Here is a 21,346-nt window from a genome sequence, read left to right as displayed (position 1 = left end):
TTAATACTTGTTTGTTGGTTGTTAATATTTGTTTGTTGTTGACAGGTGTATGTTGGTTGCTAATATTTGTTTGGGTTGGTTGTTAATATTTGTTTCTTGACAGGTGTATGTTGGTTGTTAATATTTGTTGTTGACAGGTGTATGTTGGTTGTTAATATTTGTTTGTTCTTGACAGGTGTATGTTGGTTGTTAATATTTGTTTGTTCTTGACAGGTGTATGTTGGTTGTTAATATTTGTTTGTTGGTTGTTAATATTTGTTTGTTGGTTGTTAATATTTGTTTGTTGGTTGTTAATACTTGTTTGTTGTTGACAGGTGTATGTTGTTGGTGGTTAATATTTGTTTGTTGGTTGTTAATATTTGTTTGTTGGTTGTTAATATTTGTTTGTTGGTTGTTAATACTTGTTTGTTGTTGACAGGTGTATGTTGTTGGTTGTTAATATTTGTTTGACAGGTGTATGTTGTTGGTTGTTGTTGACAGGTGTATGTTGTTGGTTGTTAATATTTGTTTGTTGTTGACAGGGGTATGTTGGTTGCTAATATTTGTTTGGGTTGGTTGTTAATGTTTGTTTGTTGTTGACAGGTGTATGTTGGTTGTTAATATTTGTTTGTTGTTGACAGGTGTATGTTGGTTGCTAATATTTGTTTGGTGGTGGTTAATATTTGTTTGTTGGTTGTTAATATTTGTTGGTTGTTTATTTGTTGTTGACAGGTGTATGTTGGTGGTTAATATTTGTTGGTGGTTAATATTTGTTTGTTGGTGGTTAATATTTGTTTGTTGGTGGTTAATATTTGTTTGTTGGTTGTTAATATTTGTTTGTTGTTGACAGGTGTATGTTGGTGGTTAATATCTGTTGGTTGTTAATATTTGTTTGTTGGTTGTTAATATTTGTTTGTTGTTGACAGGTGTATGTTGTTGGTTAATATTTGTTTGGTTAATATTTGTTTGTTGGTTGTTAATATTTGTTTGTTGGTTGTTAATATTTGTTTGTTGTTGACAGGTGTATGTTGGTGGTTAATATTTGTTGGTGGTTAATATTTGTTTGGTGGTTAATATTTGTTTGTTGTTGACAGGTGTATGTTGGTGGTTAATATTTGTTGGTGGTTAATATTTGTTTGGTGGTTAATATTTGTTTGGTGGTTAATATTTGATTGTTGTTGACAGATGTATGTTGTTGGTTAATATGTTTGTTGTTGGTTGTTAATATTTGTTTGTTGGTGGTTAATATTTGTTTGTTGGTGGTTAATATTTGTTTTTTGGTTGTTAATATTTGTTTGTTGGTTATTAATATTTGTTTGTTGTTGACAGAGGTATGTTGGTTGCAAATATTTGTTTGGGTGGTTGCTAATATTTGTTTGTTGACAGGTGTATGTTGTTGGTTGTTAATATTTGTTTGTTGGTTGTTGACAGGTGTATGTTGGGTGTTAATATTTGTTTGTTGTTGACAGGGGTATGTTGGTTATTATTTGTTTGTTGTTGACAGGTGTATGTTGGGTGTTAATATTTGGTTGTTGATGACAGGTCTATGTTGGTTGTTGATGACAGGTGTATTTTGATTGTTAATATTTGGTTGTTGATGACAGGTCTATGTTGGTTGTTGATGACAGGTGTATGTTGGTTGTTATTATTTGTTTGTTCTTGACAGGTGTATGTTGGTTGTTAATATTTGTTTGTTGGTTGTTAATATTTGTTTGTTGGTTGTTAATATTTGTTTGTTGGTTGTTAATACTTGTTTGTTGTTGACAGGTGTATGTTGTTGGTTGTTATTTGTTTGTTGACAGGTGTATGTTGGTTGTTGTTGACAGGTGTATGTTGTTGGTTGTTGTTGACAGGTGTATGTTGTTGGTTGTTAATATTTGTTTGTTGTTGACAGGGGTATGTTGGTTGCTAATATTTGTTTGGGTTGGTTGTTAATATTTGTTTGTTGTTGACAGGGGTATGTTGGTTGCTAATATTTGTTTGGGTTGGTTGTTAATATTTGTTTGTTGACAGGTGTATGTTGTTGGTTAATATTTGTTTGTTGGTTGTTAATATTTGTTTGTTGGTTGTTAATATTTGTTTGTTGGTTGTTAATATTTGTTTGTTGTTGACAGATGTATGTTGTTGGTTGTTAATATTTGTTTGTTGGTTGTTAATATTTGTTTGTTGTTGACAGGTGTATGTTGGTGGTTAATATTTGTTGGTTGTTAATATTTGTTTGTTGGTGGTTAATATTTGTTTGTTGGTGGTTAATATTTGTTTGTTGGTGGTTAATATTTGTTTGTTGTTGACAGATGTATGTTGTTGGTTAATATGTTTGTTGTTGGTTAATATTTGTTTGTTGGTTGTTAATATTTGTTTGTTGGGTGTTAATATTTGTTTGTTGGTTGTTAATATTTGTTTGTTGTTGACAGAGGTATGTTGGTTGCTAATATTTATTTGGGTGGTTGCTAATATTTGTTTGTTGACAGGTGTATGTTGTTGGTTGTTAATATTTGTTTGTTGACAGGTGTATGTTGTTGGTTGTTAATATTTGTTTGTTGGTTGTTGACAGGTGTTTGTTGGGTGTTAATATTTGTTTGTTGTTGACAGGTGTATGTTGGTTGTTAATATTTGTTTGTTGTTGACAGGTATATGTTGGTTGTTAATATTTGTTTGTTGTTGACAGGGGTATGTTGGTTATTATTTGTTTGTTGTTGACAGGTGTATGTTGGTTGTTAATATTTGTTTGTTGTTGACAGGTGTATGTTGGGTGTTAATATTTGGTTGTTGGTTGTTGACAGGTGTATGTTGGGTGTTGATGACAGGTGTATGTTGTTGATATTTGGTTGTTGTTGACAGGTATGTTGGTTGTTAATATTTGTTTGTTGTTGACCGGTGTATGTTGGTTGTTGATGACAGGTGTATGTTGTTGGTTGTTAATATTTGGTTGTTGATGACAGGTGTATGTTGGTTGTTGATGACAGGTGTATGTTGGTTGTTGATGACAGGTGTATGTTGTTGATATTTGTTTGTTTGTTGTTGACAGGTGTATGTTGTTGGTTGTTGATATTTGTTGATGACAGGTGTATGTGGTTGGTTGTTGATATTTGTTGTTGACAGGTGTATGTGGTTGGTTGTTGACATTTGTTGTTGACAGGTGTATGTTGGTTGTTGATATTTGTTTGTTGTTGACAAGTCTATGTTGTTGGTTTTTAATATTTGGTTGTTGATGACAGGTGTATGTTGTTGGTTGTTAATATTTGGTTGTTGATGACAGGTGTATGTTGTTGGTTGTTGATGACAGGTGTATGTTGGTTGTTGATGACAGGTGTATGTTGTTGATGACAGGTGTATGTTGTTAATATTTGTTTGGATTGGTTGTTAATATTTGTTTGGATTGGTTGTTAATATTTGTTTGTTGACAGGTGTATGTTGGTTGTTAATATTTGTTGGTTGTTGACAGGTATGTTGGTTGTTAATATTTGTTGGTTGTTGACAGGTGTATGTTGGTTGTTAATATTTGGTTGTTGACAGGTGTATGTTGTTGGTTGTTAATATTTGTTTGTTGTTGACAGGTGTATGTTGTTGGTTGCTAATATTTGTTTGTCGTTGACAGGTGTATGTTGTTGGTTGTTAATATTTGTTTGTTGTTGACAGGTGTATGTTGTTGGTTGTTAATATTTGTTTGTTGTTGACAGGTGTATGTTGTTGGTTGTTAATATTTGGTTGTTGATGACAGGTGTATGTTGTTGATGACAGGTGTATGTTGTTGGTTGTTGATGACAGGTGTATGTTGGTTGTTGATGACAGGTGTATGTTGTTGGTTGATGACAGGTGTATGTTGTTGATGACAGGTGTATGTTGTTAATATTTGTTTGGATTGGTTGTTAATATTTGTTTGGATTGGTTGTTAATATTTGTTTGACAGGTGTATGTTGGTTGTTAATATTTGTTGGTTGTTGACAGGTATGTTGGTTGTTAATATTTGTTGGTTGTTGACAGGTGTATGTTGGTTGTTAATATTTGGTTGTTGACAGGTGTATGTTGTTGGTTGTTAATATTTGTTTGTTGTTGACAGGTGTATGTTGTTGGTTGCTAATATTTGTTTGTCGTTGACAGGCATTTGTTGTTGAAGACAACAAGCAGGTGATCCTGGAGGGACAGCTTCACGTGGCACTACAGACCATTGGCAAAGAGGCCTGCTCCCTCACACAGAAAGAGGTGCACACACACGTACATACAGTGCCCTCTGTAATTAGTGGGACAGTGAAGCATTTTTTTCTTCTTTTGGCTCTATACTCAAAAAGTTTGGATTTGAAATCAAACTATGACTGAGGTTAAAGTGCAGACGGTCAGCCTTAATTTGAGGGTATTTTCATCCATATCGAGTGAATAATGAGTGAGAGAGTTAGCTGCACGAATATCATACCCACCAAAAATGCTAACCTCCTCTGTTATTGTAAGGGTGAGAGGTTTGCATATCTTGGAGGTATGATATTTGTGCATCTAACTTTCACTCTTATTAACGATTCATTCAGGATTATCAGTAATCATGGTAGCATCCACATTACTGTAGAGGTTTTTAGAAACATTCTATTCTTATTTACAATAAAAGTGACTCTAAAATGACACACTACATTATTTACCATTCATGTCTATTGGCCACAGAGTAATCTAAAACACAACCAAAAGAAAGAGCAAATGCATCCAACATATTTGTAGAGTCAAAAGCTGAATGTAGTCATTTAGTACTATGCATATGGCACCAAATACTACACTTTTACTACTTTAATGAACATTAAGTATATTTGTTTCAATACTTTTGGTGCCCTAAAATGGGTACCAAAATGTACAGAAAGTGCTATAATTTCTAAACGTTTCACCCAATTATGGATGAGAATACCCTCAAATTAAAGCTGATAGTCAGTGTATCATTTAAAATCCAGTACAGAGCCAAAAAAAAAAAAACATTGCCACTGTCCCAACACATACAGTGTTCTGGCTGTCTCCTCTCTTCTCTCTCCTGGATGACTCATCACACTGAATGAACGCTGGCCATTTAATGATCAAGTGTAAACATTGAAATCACCATTGTGTTCTTACTGTGTAGTGTACACAAGCTATTTAGTGTACACACAAGATGAATAACTATACACTCTTCAGGGCTGAGTTACCTGCATTGAGACTGAAGCACAAACAAAACCACACACACAACTCCAGCTGAGTCTTTAGTGTGCCCCCTCCAAAACCACACACACAACTCCAGCTGAGTGTTTAGTGTGCCCCCTCCAAAACACACATACACAATCTGTGACCATGCTGTCAGTGGTGGCACTGAGACGTTTGGTGTCTGGGGCCTGGTACAAGTTTTTACAGGGTTAGGTCTACACCGATAGCCAAAGGTTACGCTTCCAGTGTAGCAGGTAAAAAAAATGCTGCTTTTGTGACATCCAAGTGTAGCTCTTATGTAAAAGTTAAGTGGTTTCAAGGCAGGCACTGCCTTACTATTTGAAGGCTGTGTGAAGAAGTTCATTGTTCTTTATTTATCCCTAGATGGAAAATTCCATTTGTCACCGCTAGGGCTGTGGCTGCCATGAAGTTTTGTCAGCCAACTATTTTAATGCTAATGCAGGTCTCACGGTAATTGACAGTTAATTAACACCTTTTAGCATCTCCAGGCCTTCACGCATACAAGTCACTGATGCACACCATTTAATATACACCATCACAATAAATCAATTTATTTTGGGCAGGTCTAAAGAAACATGATATGAAGAAAAAATATTTCAGAAGAACAGAATGAGTTGGCCTACTGTATGTTATCTGGCTGTGCACTATGCCATAAGCTGTAAGCTTGTTCATTTAGCAGACATGATATGCTTAAGTCCTGTGCCATTATTTTATATTATATGATTTTATAGTAAGAAGAATATAATTGAACTTAGCTGAATAAAATAGGAAGGATATTTTCCCCATTCCAGAGCAACTGTGCATATGAAGTGGCTATGTTAAGCATAAAAGTGATCATTTGAAATGTGCTAGATGTAGAGTTATTTGGCAACATTAGTTGTGAATGATGGAAACCCTTAGAATGTCTTAGAAATCAATACATACAGTGCATTCTGAAAAATATTTAGACCCCTTGACTTTATATATTTTAGGCCACTTATAACCTTATTCTAAAATTGATGAAATGCATGTTTTCCCTCGTCAATCTACACACAATACCCCATACTGACAAAGCGAAAACAGGTTTAGACATTTTTGCACATTTTTCCAAATAAAAATTTACGTAAGTATTCTCAGACCCTTTCCTATGAGACTCGAAATTGAGCTCAGGCGCATCCTGTTTCCATTGATCATCCTTGAGATGTTTCTACAACTTCATTGGAGTTCACCTACGGTAAAATTCAATTGATTGCACATGATTTGAAAGCACACACCTGTCTATAATAGGTTCCACAGTTGACAGTGCATGTCAGAGCAAAAACCAAGCCATTTTCTGTAGAGCTCCGAGACAGGATTGTGTCAAGACACAGATCTGGGGAATGGTACCAAAACATTTCTGCAGCGTTGAACATCCCCAAGAACACAGTGGCCTCCATCATTCTTAAATGGAAGAAGTTTGGAACCACCAAGACCCTTCCTAGAGCTGGCCGCCCTGCCAAACTGAGCAATCAGGGATAATGACCTTGGTCAGGGAGGAGACCAAGAACTCGATGGCCACTTTGACAGTGCTCCAGAGTTCCTCTGTGGAGATGGGAGAACCTTCCCGAAGGACAACCATCTCTGCAGCACTCCACCAATCAGGCCTTTATGGTAGAGTGGCCAGATGGAAGCCACTCCTCAGTTAAGGGCACATGATAGCACGCTTGGAGTTTGCCAAAAAGAACCTAAAGGACTCTCAGACCATGAGAAACAAGATCTCTGGTCTGATGAAACCAAGATTGAACTATTTCGCCTGAATCCTAAGTGTCACATCTGGACAAAACCCGGTGAAGCATGGTGGTGGTAGCATCATGCTGTGGGGATGTTTTTCAGTGGCAGGGACTAGGAGACTAGTCAGGATCGAAGGAAAGATGAATAAAGCAAAGTACAGAGAGATCCTTGATGAAAACCTGCTCCAGAGTGCCCAAGATCTCAGACTGGGGTGAAGGTTCACCTTCCAACAGTACAACAACCCTAATCACAAGTCTCTGAATGTCCTTGAGTGGCCCAGCCAGAACCCGATCGAACATCTCTGGAGAGACCTGAAAATAGCTGTGCTGCGAGGCTCCCCATCCAACCTGACAGAGCTTGAGAGGATATGCAGAGAAGAATGGGAGAAACTCCCCAAATACAGGTTTGCCAAGCTTGTAGCCTCATACCCAGAAGACTCAAGGCTGTAATTGCTGCCAAAGGTGCTTCCACAAAGTACTGAGTAAAGGGTCTGAATACTAATCTAAATACCGTAAATTCCGGACTATAAGCCGCAACTTTTTTCCCACGCTTTGAACCTCGCGGCTTAAACAATGACGCGGCTAATATATGGATTTTTCCCGCTTTCAAATTTTTTTTCTCCCAAAAAACACATTCTGTGACGTGCTCGGTTTTTTGCCGGCATGAAGCTTTCATTAGACCAATGAAATTGCCGAATGGGTTAAGGTCAAACAACTTTTTTGTTTACTGTTTAGATTAAATCGAGCGCTCTCAAACTTCCCATCATTCTGATTACGGTAGTCATTTTGTCACCATCATGGCAAAGACACAGAGAAATGCATATGATGCAGCTTTCAAGTTGAAGGCGATTGATCTGGCTGTTGGAAAAGGAAATGGAGCTGCTGCATGGGAGCTTGGTCTTAATGAGTCGATGATAAGACGTTGGAAACAGCAGCGTGAGGAATTGACTCAGTGCAAAAAGACACCTAAAGCTTACTGCTAATTATTATTTTTTTGTTACAAGCCGTGTTTCGTTAAAGCCTGTGTAAAGTTCATTTGTTTCAATGTACCGGTAGGCACCTGCGGCTTATAGACATGTGCGGCTTATTTATGTTCAAAATAATATTATTTTTTTAATTCAGTGGGTGCGGCTTATATTCAGGTGCGCTTAATAGTCCGGAAATTACGTTAAGTATTTATATCAGTCCCCAACTGATTGTGTTTTTTTTGTTTGTTTATTTGTGGGGGGTTTTGGCAAACATTTCTAAAAACCTGTTTTTACTTTGTCATTATATGGTATTGTGTGTAGAATGACTCTTGGCTCCTGCCCCAGATTTATCTGCGTAAGCATTTTTAACTCTGCCACACAGAAAGAGAGACACACAATCTTATACAGATACTCACACACTTACTCACCCACATTTAAGCTAATGTTTTTTTTTTGTGGGGGGTCTCTGAAGATATGAAGACAAAGGGAGAGTGATTAACCAACCCATTACTTTTAGTGTGTGTGTGTGCGCATATGTGAGAGAAAGTGACAGAGAGCTCTAACCCTCTTAACCTTAGTCTAGTTAGTCACCACTGTCTTGAATGATTGATCAGCACTTCTCAATAACTTCATTCATTAACTCTCTGAAACAGTGTCACATTAGAAAAGTTGAGCGTCCACAATTGTTTTTACAAATGTTTTAATACTTTGCCATTTTTAAAGTCATGTCCCCCCCGTCCTTGACTTTTCCTAAATAAGTCTATATAACACTGTCGTTGTTAGAATCTTAATATCACTAACATAACTTGTGTAATAAGCCGTTTTAAGAGGACATAAAATATTCATCCAAGTCTAACTGAAATCTTATCAGAAACATGTTGGGTAGTTTTCACAACTTTAAATTTGTTGATGTCATTTAGAAATTTAGCACAAATCTTTTTTTTTTTTTTTATTGCATTTTCTCCCCAGTCCCTAAACATCTTTGCTGTGTGAGAGAAGAGGAGATGAAAGAACTTTACCGATGTCAACAAGATTGAAGCATTCATTCTATCGATTTAAGGCATTATTCTGGTGAACAGCGGTTTATTTAGTATTCTAGGGCAACAAGTAATGACAGAAGAGAAGCTGCATGTATCTATAGACAAATCGACTAACAAATAGCACACCAAAATGTCAGAGATTATAAACCTATCTCTGACTGTACAGTGCATTTTTTAGTTGCCATTGTTTATATTTGTAGGTTAGGGTCTGGTGTGGGCCTCAGATTTTCACTTTACCACACAGTCGGGCGTTTGCGGATTGGTTATTAGCAATTGTGGGCGGTTCCGGGTGAACAAACCGCTGACCTGCGCATCACCAGTGTGTGTCTGGCTGGCATGTGAGAGAGCGAGGAAGTGACGGATGGCTCTAACCCTGTTAACCTCTCTAGTTAGTCACCACAGTCTTGAAGGATTTGAGAAGCACTCCTTAATGACTATGCATTTACATTCATTATCTCTTAAACACAGTCACACTTTACAAAATACCTCATTTCATTTTTTTTTACATTCACATTTGCCATACACGGTCACATCACAGCTGTACACCTCCCTCCCACACACAAAGTGTGATTTAATGACAGTGAGTTTAACAGTGTCTGTGCGTGTACGTCTGTTAGGCACAGACTGTACCCACTGCACGATGCAAGCAGTTTCTCACCTCTTATTCTGTCTACCTCCTGTGGAAGTAGTGTGTCATTGGTTTAAGTGTGTGTGAGAGCGATTGCGATGGAGATATAAACGGCTATTATCATCAGACCGCCTCATTTCCAGTCTAAAAAGAACTCTCCAATAACGACCACGGAGACAAAACGTGATGTCTGCCACCACCTTCCTCCCTCGTTCCCTCATTCCCCCTCTCTCCTCTACCCACTCACGCGGCCAGACCACATCCATTTAGTCTGACACTTTCTTTTTACTCCCCCTCAGACACACAACTTCCTCCAAGCCAAGCTGTTGGCATAGCAACAGTGTCTGCGGCGCTCATTCGTAACACTGGCGTGCACAAGAGAACTTCTCTCATCCTTCTTTATCCCTCTGGTTTTTTACAGCTCTGCACGTAAGCCGCCGAGACCACCATTTTCCCCTACCTTCCTCCCTCACTCCTGCCTTCGCTCGTTAGATTTCTCTCCTCCCAGAAGAACTCACTGCTCCCACATAATTTCCTAGACCAATTGCCTCTATAGCAAAGGCATTGTTTTGAACGACTTAGCTTTTAATTCTACCTACTTGAATATCAATGTCATACAATATAAGGGAATGTCACTAATAGGGCTGAAATGTTTTTAGATATAAAACATAAATGTATTGATATATACACACACACACCATCTAAAAAATTGTCTATTGTCAAAACGTCTAATTATAGTTCTCTGAATGTCTCTATCAAGGCATTTTGTAACAGCAAAAGTTCTGCACGGGGCAGGCTGCACAATGGCAAACAAATTATACCACAACAAAATGTCTATCTACATGTATATAAAAGCAATGTTTGTTTGACACAATGGTCTGTTTCTCTGTTGTGTAATAGGAGGCTTAGCAGATGTATAGGTGGTGTGTTGAAATGGCATCTGTTCCTGTGTCCTGACCTTGTGTTGTGTTCCTCTGACCTGTTGTAGGAGGCTGTGTGGATTCTGTTGTTCCTCTGACCTGTTGTAGGAGGCTGTGTGTATAATGGTGTGGATTCTGTTGTTCCTCTGACCTGTTGTAGGAGGCTGTGTGTATAATGGTGTGGATTCTGTTGTTCCTCTGACCTGTTGTAGGAGGCTGTGTGTATAATGGTGTGGATTCTGTTGTTCCGCTGACCTGTTGAAGGAGGCTGTGTGTATAATGGTGTGGATTCTGTTCCTCTGTCCTGTTGTAGGAGGCTGTGTGTATAATGGTGTGGATTCTGTTGTGTTCCTCTGACCTGTGGTATTGTAGGAGGCTCAAGAGATGGTGCTGCTGAAGTTTAAACCAGAGCTTCCTCCTCCTACGACACGGCCCTCCATGGAACAGCTTTCCCACCTCATCAAGACCAACCTGCACTACCCCGAAAGCTACAGCCACCCCTTCGTACAGAAGAGGTAACACATCATGCATGTTCACACACATTCCACAGGAGTCTGTCAGCCTGCCTGTCCCGAGGGTGGTTGTTTGTGTGACACGTGTACTCTCACACAATTCACTAGTCAGAACTGGACTAACACGATTATCTTTTGACATGACTTGTTTCTAAACTCCACTGTTAATGTCATTATTTCTAGGAAAACTAGAACTGTTGTAGCTGGCAGAAGAAGTGCTTTGAGGAGATGAAATGATAACTATTAGTGTGGTTTGGTGACCGTGAGGAGAAACAGATTGATAGTCAGGGACCTTAAGTGCAGTGCTTTTGTTAAATTGACACAATGAGTATAATAACCGTATCTCTCTTTTTCTGTCTATATTTCTATTTCACTTTCTCTCTAACTCTCTCCTCGCCCCTCCCTCTCGCCCTCTCGCTCCCGCTGTCGCCCTCCCGCTGTCGCCCTCCCGCTGTCGCCCTCCCGCTGTCGCCCTCCCGCTGTCGCCCTCCCGCTGTCGCCCTCTCGCTGTCGCCCTCTCGCTCCCCCGCTGTCGCCCTCTCGCTCCCCCGCCGTCGCCCTCTCGCTCCCCCGCCGTCGCCCTCTCGCTCCCCCGCCGTCGCCCTCTCGCTCCCCCGCCGTCGCCCTCTCGCTCCCCCGCCGTCGCCCTCTCGCTCCCCCGCCGTCGCCCTCTCGCTCCCGCCCTCTCGCCCCCTTCCTCTCCCCTTCCTCTCGCCCCCTCCCTCTGCCTCTCTCCCCCCTCCCTTCTCTCCCCCTCTGTCTATATGTAGTCTCTGTATGGTTCCAGTCACTTTGATGCTATCTAACTGCTCCCTGGCTCAAGTTGATGCCATCATTGACCTTCGACACAAAACTACCAGGTAAATATAATCACACACACACCCACAGTAGTTCCTAGTCCTATTTTCTCCTATTACAGTGCATTAGCTCCGCACTGTACTGTTAAAGATGCAATATGTAATGTTTTGGCTGACCCAACTAAATTCACGTAGAACTTGTACTTATAGATCTGTCATTCTCATTGAAAGCAAGTCTAAGAAGCAGGAGATCTGTTCTACGTGCACTATTTCTATGCTTCCCTTGCTTAATCTTTCATTTTTGCATCTTTTACTTTTGGTTTTGTACACCAGCTTCAAAATACAATATTTTGATTATGGAAAATGTATTTCACAGCGGTTTAGATGACACAATGATTCTCTACATGATACTTACTTGTTTTGTCACAAACTTAAATTGGGCGCGCTATTAGAATTTTAGCAACTAGGAAATGACGGAGTGATTTCGGCACAATGCATCTTTAAATCTGCCATCTGTTCCTCATGTCCCTGAGCAAATGTTTACCTGATAACTGCATCCTGTTCATCCTCCTGGTTTTAATTTTCTTTCTGTTTTCCTCTCTTCCCCCTCTTTCATCATCCCCTTTTCTCTCTTTTCCTCCCTCCATCAGTCCTGAGTCTCTTGAGGTGCACGGTTCGTTTACATGGCTGGGCCAGACTCAATACAAGCTGCAGTTGAGGGCACAGGAAGTGATGCGGCTGCCGCTGAGAGCCGGCTTCCTGCATGCGGGCGTCTATAACCTGGGAACTCCACGGGTCTTCGCCAAGCTGGCGGACCAGGGAGCCATGTGTGAGACCAGCCAGCAGACGGCCACGCCCGCACTAATCATCATTAACAGCACCTGAACATTGTCCTGCCCCATCATCAATAACGAATTAACCACCATCTGTCAATCATCACTACCAAGACTCCCCATTGGTTGGCAGCAACAGGGTTGAGAGCTCGGAGACCCACACAGCAAGAAATATCTTCCAAATCCCAAATCACCCGCTCTTCACCATCAACAATGCTTGAACACTGGGCTGTCCTAATTAGGCATACAACTGAAGAAAACGGTCTATAACAGGGAGGGACTACTTCAAAGGCTCTTTTTCATTTTCTGTTGCAAAAGGTTTTACTACGGTGTGCCCTAATGAATAGGATTCTAATGCTGCCTGCCCGCCCACCCAACAATAACAATGAACAAATGATCTGCAAATCATCACTACCAAGGCTTCCCATTGGTTAAGAAACTGTTGTGAGCTCTGAACCAGCTACCAAGCAGAAATATCTTTCCACCAAGTCTCAAACATCCACTCCACTCCCTAAAAATTTGACCCCTTTTTCCAAACTAATATACTCAATACTGGACTAAGGAAAGCAGTTTTGTATTTTGTAATTAAAATGAGGACGATAAGATGTATTTAAAAAAAAAAAATGTTTAAATGAAATTGTGCATCAGTTGAACTTGTAACCACTGCGATGGTCAGACTGCTGTTAAATAAACCCCCCAGTAGCTATTTTATGTCCCAGCAACAAAGCAAAGCATCATGGACTTACATGTGGAAGAAGGATCTGTTTTCTCTCTCTCTCTGTGTATTATTCATCTGTCATCTCAGCTGATGCACTTTGGTTTTGACCTTTTTTTATTTGATGAAATCAACCTGTGAAAGGGGAGGAGAACAGACAGACGTAAACTCAGACGGCAACAGCGTGTCTCCTACGGTACTGGTGTCATCTGTCTGCCGCCAGAGATTTATTTTCTTTTTAGTGTTGAAAAACTAATCACATTGAACAGTTGTCGTTTACTTCTTGGATTAACCAGGATGAGGAAGTAGGAGAAACTGCCTCTGCCTCAATGAGACTGACCATGACCAGGGTTTTCTGTTGTGTGGTCACATGGACCAGACCATCAGCACATCACAAACAGAATATGACCCAGTGTTTAACCACTATACTACAGTATGTGACTGACAAACTCTTTGACTGACAGGGCCTGATACAGATACTGCCTGCCCACCTGTCTGTGAGCCTGTCTGTTGTTGGTCTGTAGTCCATCTGGACTGACAGTGCTGTCAGTCCCCACGTGCACACGTTTAATTTTCTACAAAACAAACACAAACAAATCAACATGATCCCTATACTTCTCCCTCATTGGACCTTGTGCTTAAGCTGTTATTTAAATGTATGTATTTACTCAACTGCTTTTCAGATGTATTATATTTATAACAAATTTCCTGTAAATAGAAATAAAAATGTAACAAATGATGTGGGCTGTGAGATACAGTAACCATCTCCCCTCTGTGTGTAGACAACGTTGTGATTTGTAGTTATACTTTTCAGACTGACTGAGTTTTAGGATGTTTTCCAGATGGCATCCTATTCTCCATTACACTACTTTTGACCAGAGCCCTATGCTCACTATAAAGGGAATGGGGTGCCATTTGGGAAGCAGACAGGCTGCATTTAGAGGCAGCCCAATTCAGATTTTTTTACCTCACTAATTTGTCTTCTGATCAATCAGATCAGCTCTGAAAAAGATCTGTGATTGAATGCAGCCTTAGTGACAGCCTCTTTTATTATGGTTTAAGGAAGGGTTGATTGTAGATGCAATGAATGTAGTCCAACCCTCAATTAGCCTCTGTCCATCTGCTTCGTCTCAATGCCATCTCTGCTAAATGGATTGCAGTTATTATGCTTTTTATGATTTGAATGCATTAAGAGCGACGTCTTCATGTCATGCTGTCCTGTCACTCTTTCTCGCTGGCACACACACTTGCACTTCCTTGGCATTGCTTCAGGATCAAGGTATAGTCAATCAAATATTTTATAAAGCCCTTTTTACATAGGCAGTTGTTACAAACTGACAAAGCTACTTACCTGGGGCGGCAGGTAGCCTAGTGGTTAAAAGCGTTGAGCAAGTAAATTTTACTGGCTTGAATCCCAGAACTGACTACAAGAAAAATCTGTCGGTGCCCTTGAACAAGGTAATTAACCCTAATTGCTCCTGTAAATCGCTCTGGGTTAAAGTATCTGCTAAATGATGAAAATATAAATATATAGTTCCAGTCAAAAGTTTGGACACGTACTCATTCAAGGGTTTCTTTATTTTTACTATTTTCTACATTGTAGAATAATAGTGAAGACATCAAAACTATGAAATAATACATATGGAATCATGTAGTAACCAAACAAGTGTAAAACATATATACACATCCTTACATGCATACATACATACCCAGCCTAAAACCCCAAAGAGCAAGCAATGCAGATGTAGAAGCACAGTGGGTAGGAACAGAAAGGCAGGAAACTAAGAAGAAAATAACAGGATCCAAAGGAGTAGCCAGTCAGTCCTCTTGCATACTTACGAGCCCCTAACCAACAATGCAGATACGAATAAGAAATAAAAGTAACAAGTAATTAAAGAGCAGCAGTAAAATAACAACAGCGAGACTATATACAGGGGGTACCGGTACAGAGTCAATGTGCGGTGGTACTGGTTAGTTGAGGTAATAGGTACATGAAGGTAGAGTTATTGAAGTGACTATGCATAGATGATAAGAGAGTAGCAGCGGTGTATGACTAGGGTGGCTGGAGTCTTGGACAATTTTTAGGGCCTTTCTCTGACACCGCCTGGTATAGAGGACCTGGATGGCAGTAAGCTTGGCCCCAGTGATGTACTGGGCCGTACACAATAACTTCTGTAGTGTCTTGCGGTCAGAGGCTGAGCAGTTGCCATACCAGGCAGTGATGCAACGAGTCAGGATACTCTCTCTGGTGCAGCTGTAGAACCTTTTGAGGATCTGAGGACCCATGCCAAATCTTTTCAGTCTCCTGAGGGGGAATAGGTTTTGTCGTGCCCTCTTCACGACTGTGTTGGTGTGCTTGGACCATTGTAGTTTGTTGGTGATGTGGACACCAAGGAACTTGAAGCTCTCAACCTGCTCCACTGCAGCGCTGTCGATGAGAATGTGGGCGTGCTCTGTCCTCTTTTTCCTGTAGTCCACAATCGTCTCCTTTGTCTTGATTACGTTGAGGGAGAGGTTGTTGTCCTGGCACCACACGGCCAGGTCTCTGACCTCCTCCCTATAGGCTGCCTTGTCGTTATCAGTGATCGGGCCTACCACTGTTGTGTCATCGGCAAACTTAATGATGGTGTTGGAGTCGTGCCTGGCCATGCAGTCATGAGTGACCAGGGACTACAGGAGGGGACTGAGCACGCCCTGCCCCGAGGATCAGTGTGGCGAATATGTTGTTACCTACCCTTACCACCTGGGTGCGGCCCGTCAGGAAGTCCAGGATCCAGTTGCAGAGGGAGGTGTTAAGTCCCAGGGTCCTTAGCTTATTGATCAGCTTTAATGGCGCTATGGTGTTGAATGCTGAGCTGTAGTCAATGAATAGCATTCTTACATAGGTGTTCCTTTTGTCCAGGTGGAAAAGGGCAGTGTGGAGTGCAATAGAGATTGCATCATCTGTGGATCTATTGGGGCAGTATGCAAATTGGAGTGGGTCTAGGGTTTCTGGGATAATGGTGTTGATGTGAGCCATGACCAGCCTTTCAAAGCACTTCATGGCTACAGACTTGAGTGCTACGGGTCGGTAGTCATTTAGGCAGGTTACCTTAGTGTTCTTGGGCACAGGCACTATGGTTGTCTGCTTAAAACATGTTGGTATTACAGACTCGGACAGGGAGAGGTTAAATGTCAGTGAAGACACTTTCCAGTTGGTCAGCGCATGCTCGCAGTGCACGTCCTTGGTAATCCGTCTGGCCCTGCGGCCTTGTGAATGTTGACCTGTTTAAAGGTCTTACATCGGCTGCGGAAAGCGTGATCACACAGTCTTCCGGAACAGCTGGTGCTCTTATGCATGTTTCAGTTATTTGCCTCAACAAGCATAGAAGTAGTTTAGCTCGTCTGGTAGGCTCATGTCACTGGGCAGCTCTCGGCTGTGCTTCCCTTTTGTAGTCTGTAATGGTTTGCAAGCCCTGCCACATCCGACAGCATCAGAGCTGGTGTAGTACGATTCGATCTTAGTCCTGTATTGATGCTTTCCCTGTTTGATGGTTCGTCGGAGGGCATAGCGGAATTTCTTGTAAGCTTCCTGGTTAGAGTCTCGCTCCTTGAAAGCGGCAGCTCTACCCTTTAGCTCAGTGTGGATGTTGCCTGTAATCCATGGCTTCTGGTTGGGGCATATGCGTACGGTCACTGTAGGGACGATGTCGTCGATGCCATTATTGATGAAGCCAATGACTGATGTGATGTACTCCTCAATGCCATCAGAGGAATCCCGGAACATATTCCAGTCTGTGCTAGCAAAACAGTCCTGTAGCTTAGCATCTGCTTCATCTAACCACTTTTTTATTGACCTAGTCACTGGTGCTTCCTGCTTTAATTTTTGCTTGTAAGCAGGAATCAGGAGGATAGAATTATGGTCAGATTTGCCAAATGGAGGCTGAGGGAGAGCCTTGTATGTGTCTCTTTGTGTGGAGTAAAGGTGGTCCAGCGTTTTTATTCCTCTGGTTGCACATTTAACATGCTGATTAGGTCAAACGGATTTAAGTTTCCCTGCATTAAAGTCACCGGCTTTAATTGTTTGCTTATGGCGGAATACAACTCATTCAATGCTGTCTTTGTGCCAGCCTCTGACTGTAGTGGTATGTAAACAGCTACGAAAAATACAGATGAAAACTCTCTGGGTAGATAGTGTGGTCTACAGCTCATCATGAGATACTCTACCTCAGGCGCGCAATAGCTCGAGACTTCCTTAGATATCGTGCACCAGCTGTTATTTACAAAAACACATAGTCCGCCCCCTTTGTCTTACCAGACGCTGCTGTTCTATCCTGCGGACAGCGTATACCCAGCCAGCTGTATGTTGAAAGTGTCGTCGTTCAGCCACGATTCGGTGAAGCATAAGATGTTACAGTTTTGAATATCCCGTTCGTAGTTTAATCTTGCCTATAGGTCATCTATTTTATTTTCCAAAGATTGGACGTTTGCTAGCAGAATGGAAGGAAGTGGGGTTTTATTCAATCGCTTACGAATTCTCAGAAGACAGCCTGCCTCGGGCCCCTTTTTCTCTGCCTCCTCTTCACGCAAATCACAGGGATCTGGGCCTGTTCCCGAGAAAGAAGTACAGTGAGGGGAAAAAAGTATTTGATCCCCTGCTGATTTTGTACGTTTGCCCACTGACAAAGAAATGATCAGTCTATAATTTTAATGGTAGGTTTATTTGAACAGTGAGAGACAGAATAACAACAAAAAAATCCAGAAAATCGCATGTCAAAAATGTTATAAATTGATTTGCATTTTAATGAGGGAAATAAGTATTTGACCCCCTCTCAATCAGAAAGATTTCTGGCTCCCTGGTGTCTTTTATACAGGTAATGAGCTGAGATTAGGAGCACACTCTTAAAGGGAGTGCTCCTATCTCAACTTGTTACTTGTATAAAAGACACCTGTCCACAGAAGCAATCAATCAATCAGATTCCAAACTCTCCACCATGGCCAAGACCAAAGAGCTCTCCAAGGATGTCAGGGACAAGATTGTAGACCTACACAAGGCTGGAATAGGCTACAAGACCATCGCCAAGCAGCTTGGTGAGAAGGTGACAACAGTTGGTGCAATTATTCGCAAATGGAAGAAACACAAAAGAACTGTCAATCTCCCTCGGCCTGGGGCTCCATGCAAGATCTCACCTCGTGGAGTTGCAATGATCATGAGAACGGTGAAGAATCAGCCCAGAACTACACGGGAGGATCTTGTCAATGATCTCAAGGCAGCTGGGACCATAGTCACCAAGAAAACAATTGGTAACACACTACGCCGTGAAGGACTGAAATCCTACAGCGCCCGCAAGGTCCCCCTGCTCAAGAAAGCACATATACATGCCCGTCTGAAGTTTGCCAACGAACATCTGAATGATTCAGAGGACAACTGGGTGAAAGTGTTGTGGTCAGATGAGACCAAAATGGAGCTCTTTGGCATCAACTCAACTCGCCGTGTTTGGAGGAGGAGGAATGCTGCCTATGACCCCAAGAACACCATCCCCACCGTCAAACATGGAGGTGGAAACATTATGCTTTGGGGGTGGTTTTTTGCTAAGGGGACAGGACAACTTCACCGCATCAAAGGGACGATGGACGGGGCCATGTACCGTTAAATCTTGGGTGAGAACCTCCTTCCCTCAGCCAGGGCATTGAAAATGGGTCGTGGATGGGTATTCCAGCATGACAATGACCCAAAACACACGGCCAAGGCAACAAAGGAGTGGCTTTGAAGCACCTTCAGCAGTGATTACAGACTCAATTCTTCTTGGGTATGATGCTACAAGCTTGAAACACCTGTATTTTGGGACTTTATTCCATTCTTCTCTGCAGATCCTCTCAAGTTCTGTCAGGTTGGATGGGGAGCATCGCTGCACAGCTATTTTCAGGTCTCTCAAGAGATGTTCGATCGGGTTCAAGTCCGGGCTCTGGCTGGGCCACTCAAAGACATTCAGAGACTTGTCGCGAAGACGCTCCTGCTTTGTCTTGGCTGTGTGCTTAGGGCCGTTGTCCTGTTGCAAGGTGAACCTTCGCCCCAGTCTGAGGACCTGAGGATCAGGTTTTCATCAAGGATCTCTCTGTACTTTGCTCTGTTCATCTTTCCATCGGTCCTGACTAGTCTCCCAGTCCCTGCCACTGAAAAACATCCCCACAGCATGATGCTGCCACCACCATGCTTCACTATAGGGATGGTGACAGGTTTCCTCCAGATGTGACAATTGGCATTCAGGCCAAAGAGTTCAATCTTGGTTTCATCAGACCAGAGATTCTTGTTTCTCATGGTCTGAGAGTCCTTCAGGTGCCTTTTGGCTAACTCCAAGCAGGCTGTTGTGCCTTTTAGTGAGGAGTGGCTTCCCGCCTGGCCACTACCATAAAGGCCTGATTGGTAGAGGGCTGCGGAGATGGTTATCCTTCTGCAAGGTTCTCCCATTTCCACAGAGGAACTCTAGAGCTCTGTCAAAGTGACCATCGTTTCTTGGTCACCTCCCTGACCAAGGCCCTTCTCCCCCAATTGCTCAGTTTGGCGGGGCGGCCAGCTCTAGGAAGATTCTTGGTGCTTTCAAACTTCTTCCATTTAAGAATGATGGAGGCCACTGTGTTCTTGGGGACCTTAAATGCTGCATAATTGTTTTGGTACTCTTTCCCAGATCTGTGCCTTGACACAATCCTGTCTTGAAGCTCTACGGACAATTCCTTTGACGCCATGGCTTGGTTTTTGCTCTAACGTGCACGGTCAATTGTGGGACCTTACATAGACGGATGTGTGCCTTTCCAAATCATGTCCAATCAATGAATTCACCACACATGGACTCCAAGTTGCAGAAACATCTCAAGGATGGTCAATGGAAACAGGATGCACCTGAGCTCATTTTCGAGTCTCATAGCAAAGGGTCTGAATACTTATTGTAAATAAGGTATTGGTTTCTTTTTTAAATACATTTTCAAAAATGTCTAATAACCAGTTTTTTCTTTGTCATTACAGGGTATTGTGTGTAGATTGATGGGGAAAACATTTAATTTAATACATATTAAAATAAGGCTGTCACGTAACAAAATGTGGAAAAAGGGAATACTTGAATACTTTCCGAATGCACTGTATGTCTGTGCTGCTGCTGTGGGGAGAGTTTTCCACACACACACCAGCAGGATAATTGTATTTGATAAATTTACAAACATTTCGAAAAACCTGCTTTCGCTTTGTCATTATGGGGAATTGTGTGTAGGTTGATTAGGAATTGTTTTTATTTAATCAATTTTAAAATAAGGCTGTAACGTAACAAAATGTACAAAAAGTCAAGGGGTTTGAATAATTTTCTAATGCATTGTACATGGCCATTAAGGCCAGATTGTTCTTCAAGACATTCAAACGTTCATAGATGACAAGCAGTGTCAAATAATAACCATAGTGGTTATAGAGGGTGCAACAGTTCAATGTCAGTTGGCTTTTCATAGGCGAACATTCAGATATCGAGACCGCAGGTCCGGGAGAGAGTCCACTCACAGACACATGACACAGTAATGGCTAGCTGCTTGTAGGAGTTTGCAAGACATCACAACCGATCTGGGATCAGGCTAAGTAATGGCTCCTTCCCCCTGATTATCCCTGCCCACTCAAACACTTCCTACCTGTGATTCTCCAAGTAGCAACACCTCTGGCTCCTACTCCTCTCAATTTACACCTGTGCCAAATGGTGACAATTGGACACTCATCTCTTCATGGGCTCTTTGATGCTCATCTTCAAAAAGCATGTTACAATGCTTTTGTAGCACTCTCAGGTTAACCCCATGTTGCAAGACAACCAGTGACAGTGATGTGACATACCTAGGTTGACAAAGCTTGCTGTAAATTCTGAGCACAAGATATTACAATAATAATACAATAGGCCAAGAACTTTGTTGTCCATAGTGACAGAAAACAACAGAGATGTTTTCTGCTCTTCCTTTCTCAAGGGGGGGGGGTCTGTGTGTGGCTCTGATGCTGGACCTTGCTTTATCACTGTCCATGGTTCTGAAACC

At 41.5% G+C, this 21,346-nt stretch overlaps 1 protein-coding gene across 3 annotated transcripts in view; it reads left to right on the top strand.

Annotated features, from left to right (window-relative positions):
* trappc8 (trafficking protein particle complex subunit 8) overlaps nucleotides 1–14,520 on the top strand; it is a 105,883-nt gene extending 91,363 nt beyond the window's left edge. For 2 of the 3 annotated variants that reach the window (XM_029707786.1, XM_029707785.1), the window contains exons 27-30: nucleotides 4,081–4,182; nucleotides 10,828–10,970; nucleotides 11,738–11,827; nucleotides 12,415–14,520. In XM_029707786.1, coding sequence (XP_029563646.1) covers nucleotides 4,081–4,182; nucleotides 10,828–10,970; nucleotides 11,738–11,827; nucleotides 12,415–12,649 — 570 coding nt within the window. In that variant the 3' untranslated portion in view covers nucleotides 12,650–14,520. The remainder of the gene's footprint in view (nucleotides 1–4,080; nucleotides 4,183–10,827; nucleotides 10,971–11,737; nucleotides 11,828–12,414) is intronic. The other variant, XM_029707787.1, reaches the window with a different exon arrangement.
* The last annotated feature ends 6,826 nt before the right edge of the window (nucleotides 14,521–21,346 follow it).

Source organism: Salmo trutta, chromosome 22 (genome assembly GCF_901001165.1).
Source record: "Salmo trutta chromosome 22, fSalTru1.1, whole genome shotgun sequence".
Taxonomy (NCBI): Eukaryota; Metazoa; Chordata; class Actinopteri; order Salmoniformes; family Salmonidae; genus Salmo; species Salmo trutta.
Note: the sequence above shows the minus strand (reverse complement) of the source record. Positions and strands in the feature narration are given on the sequence as shown.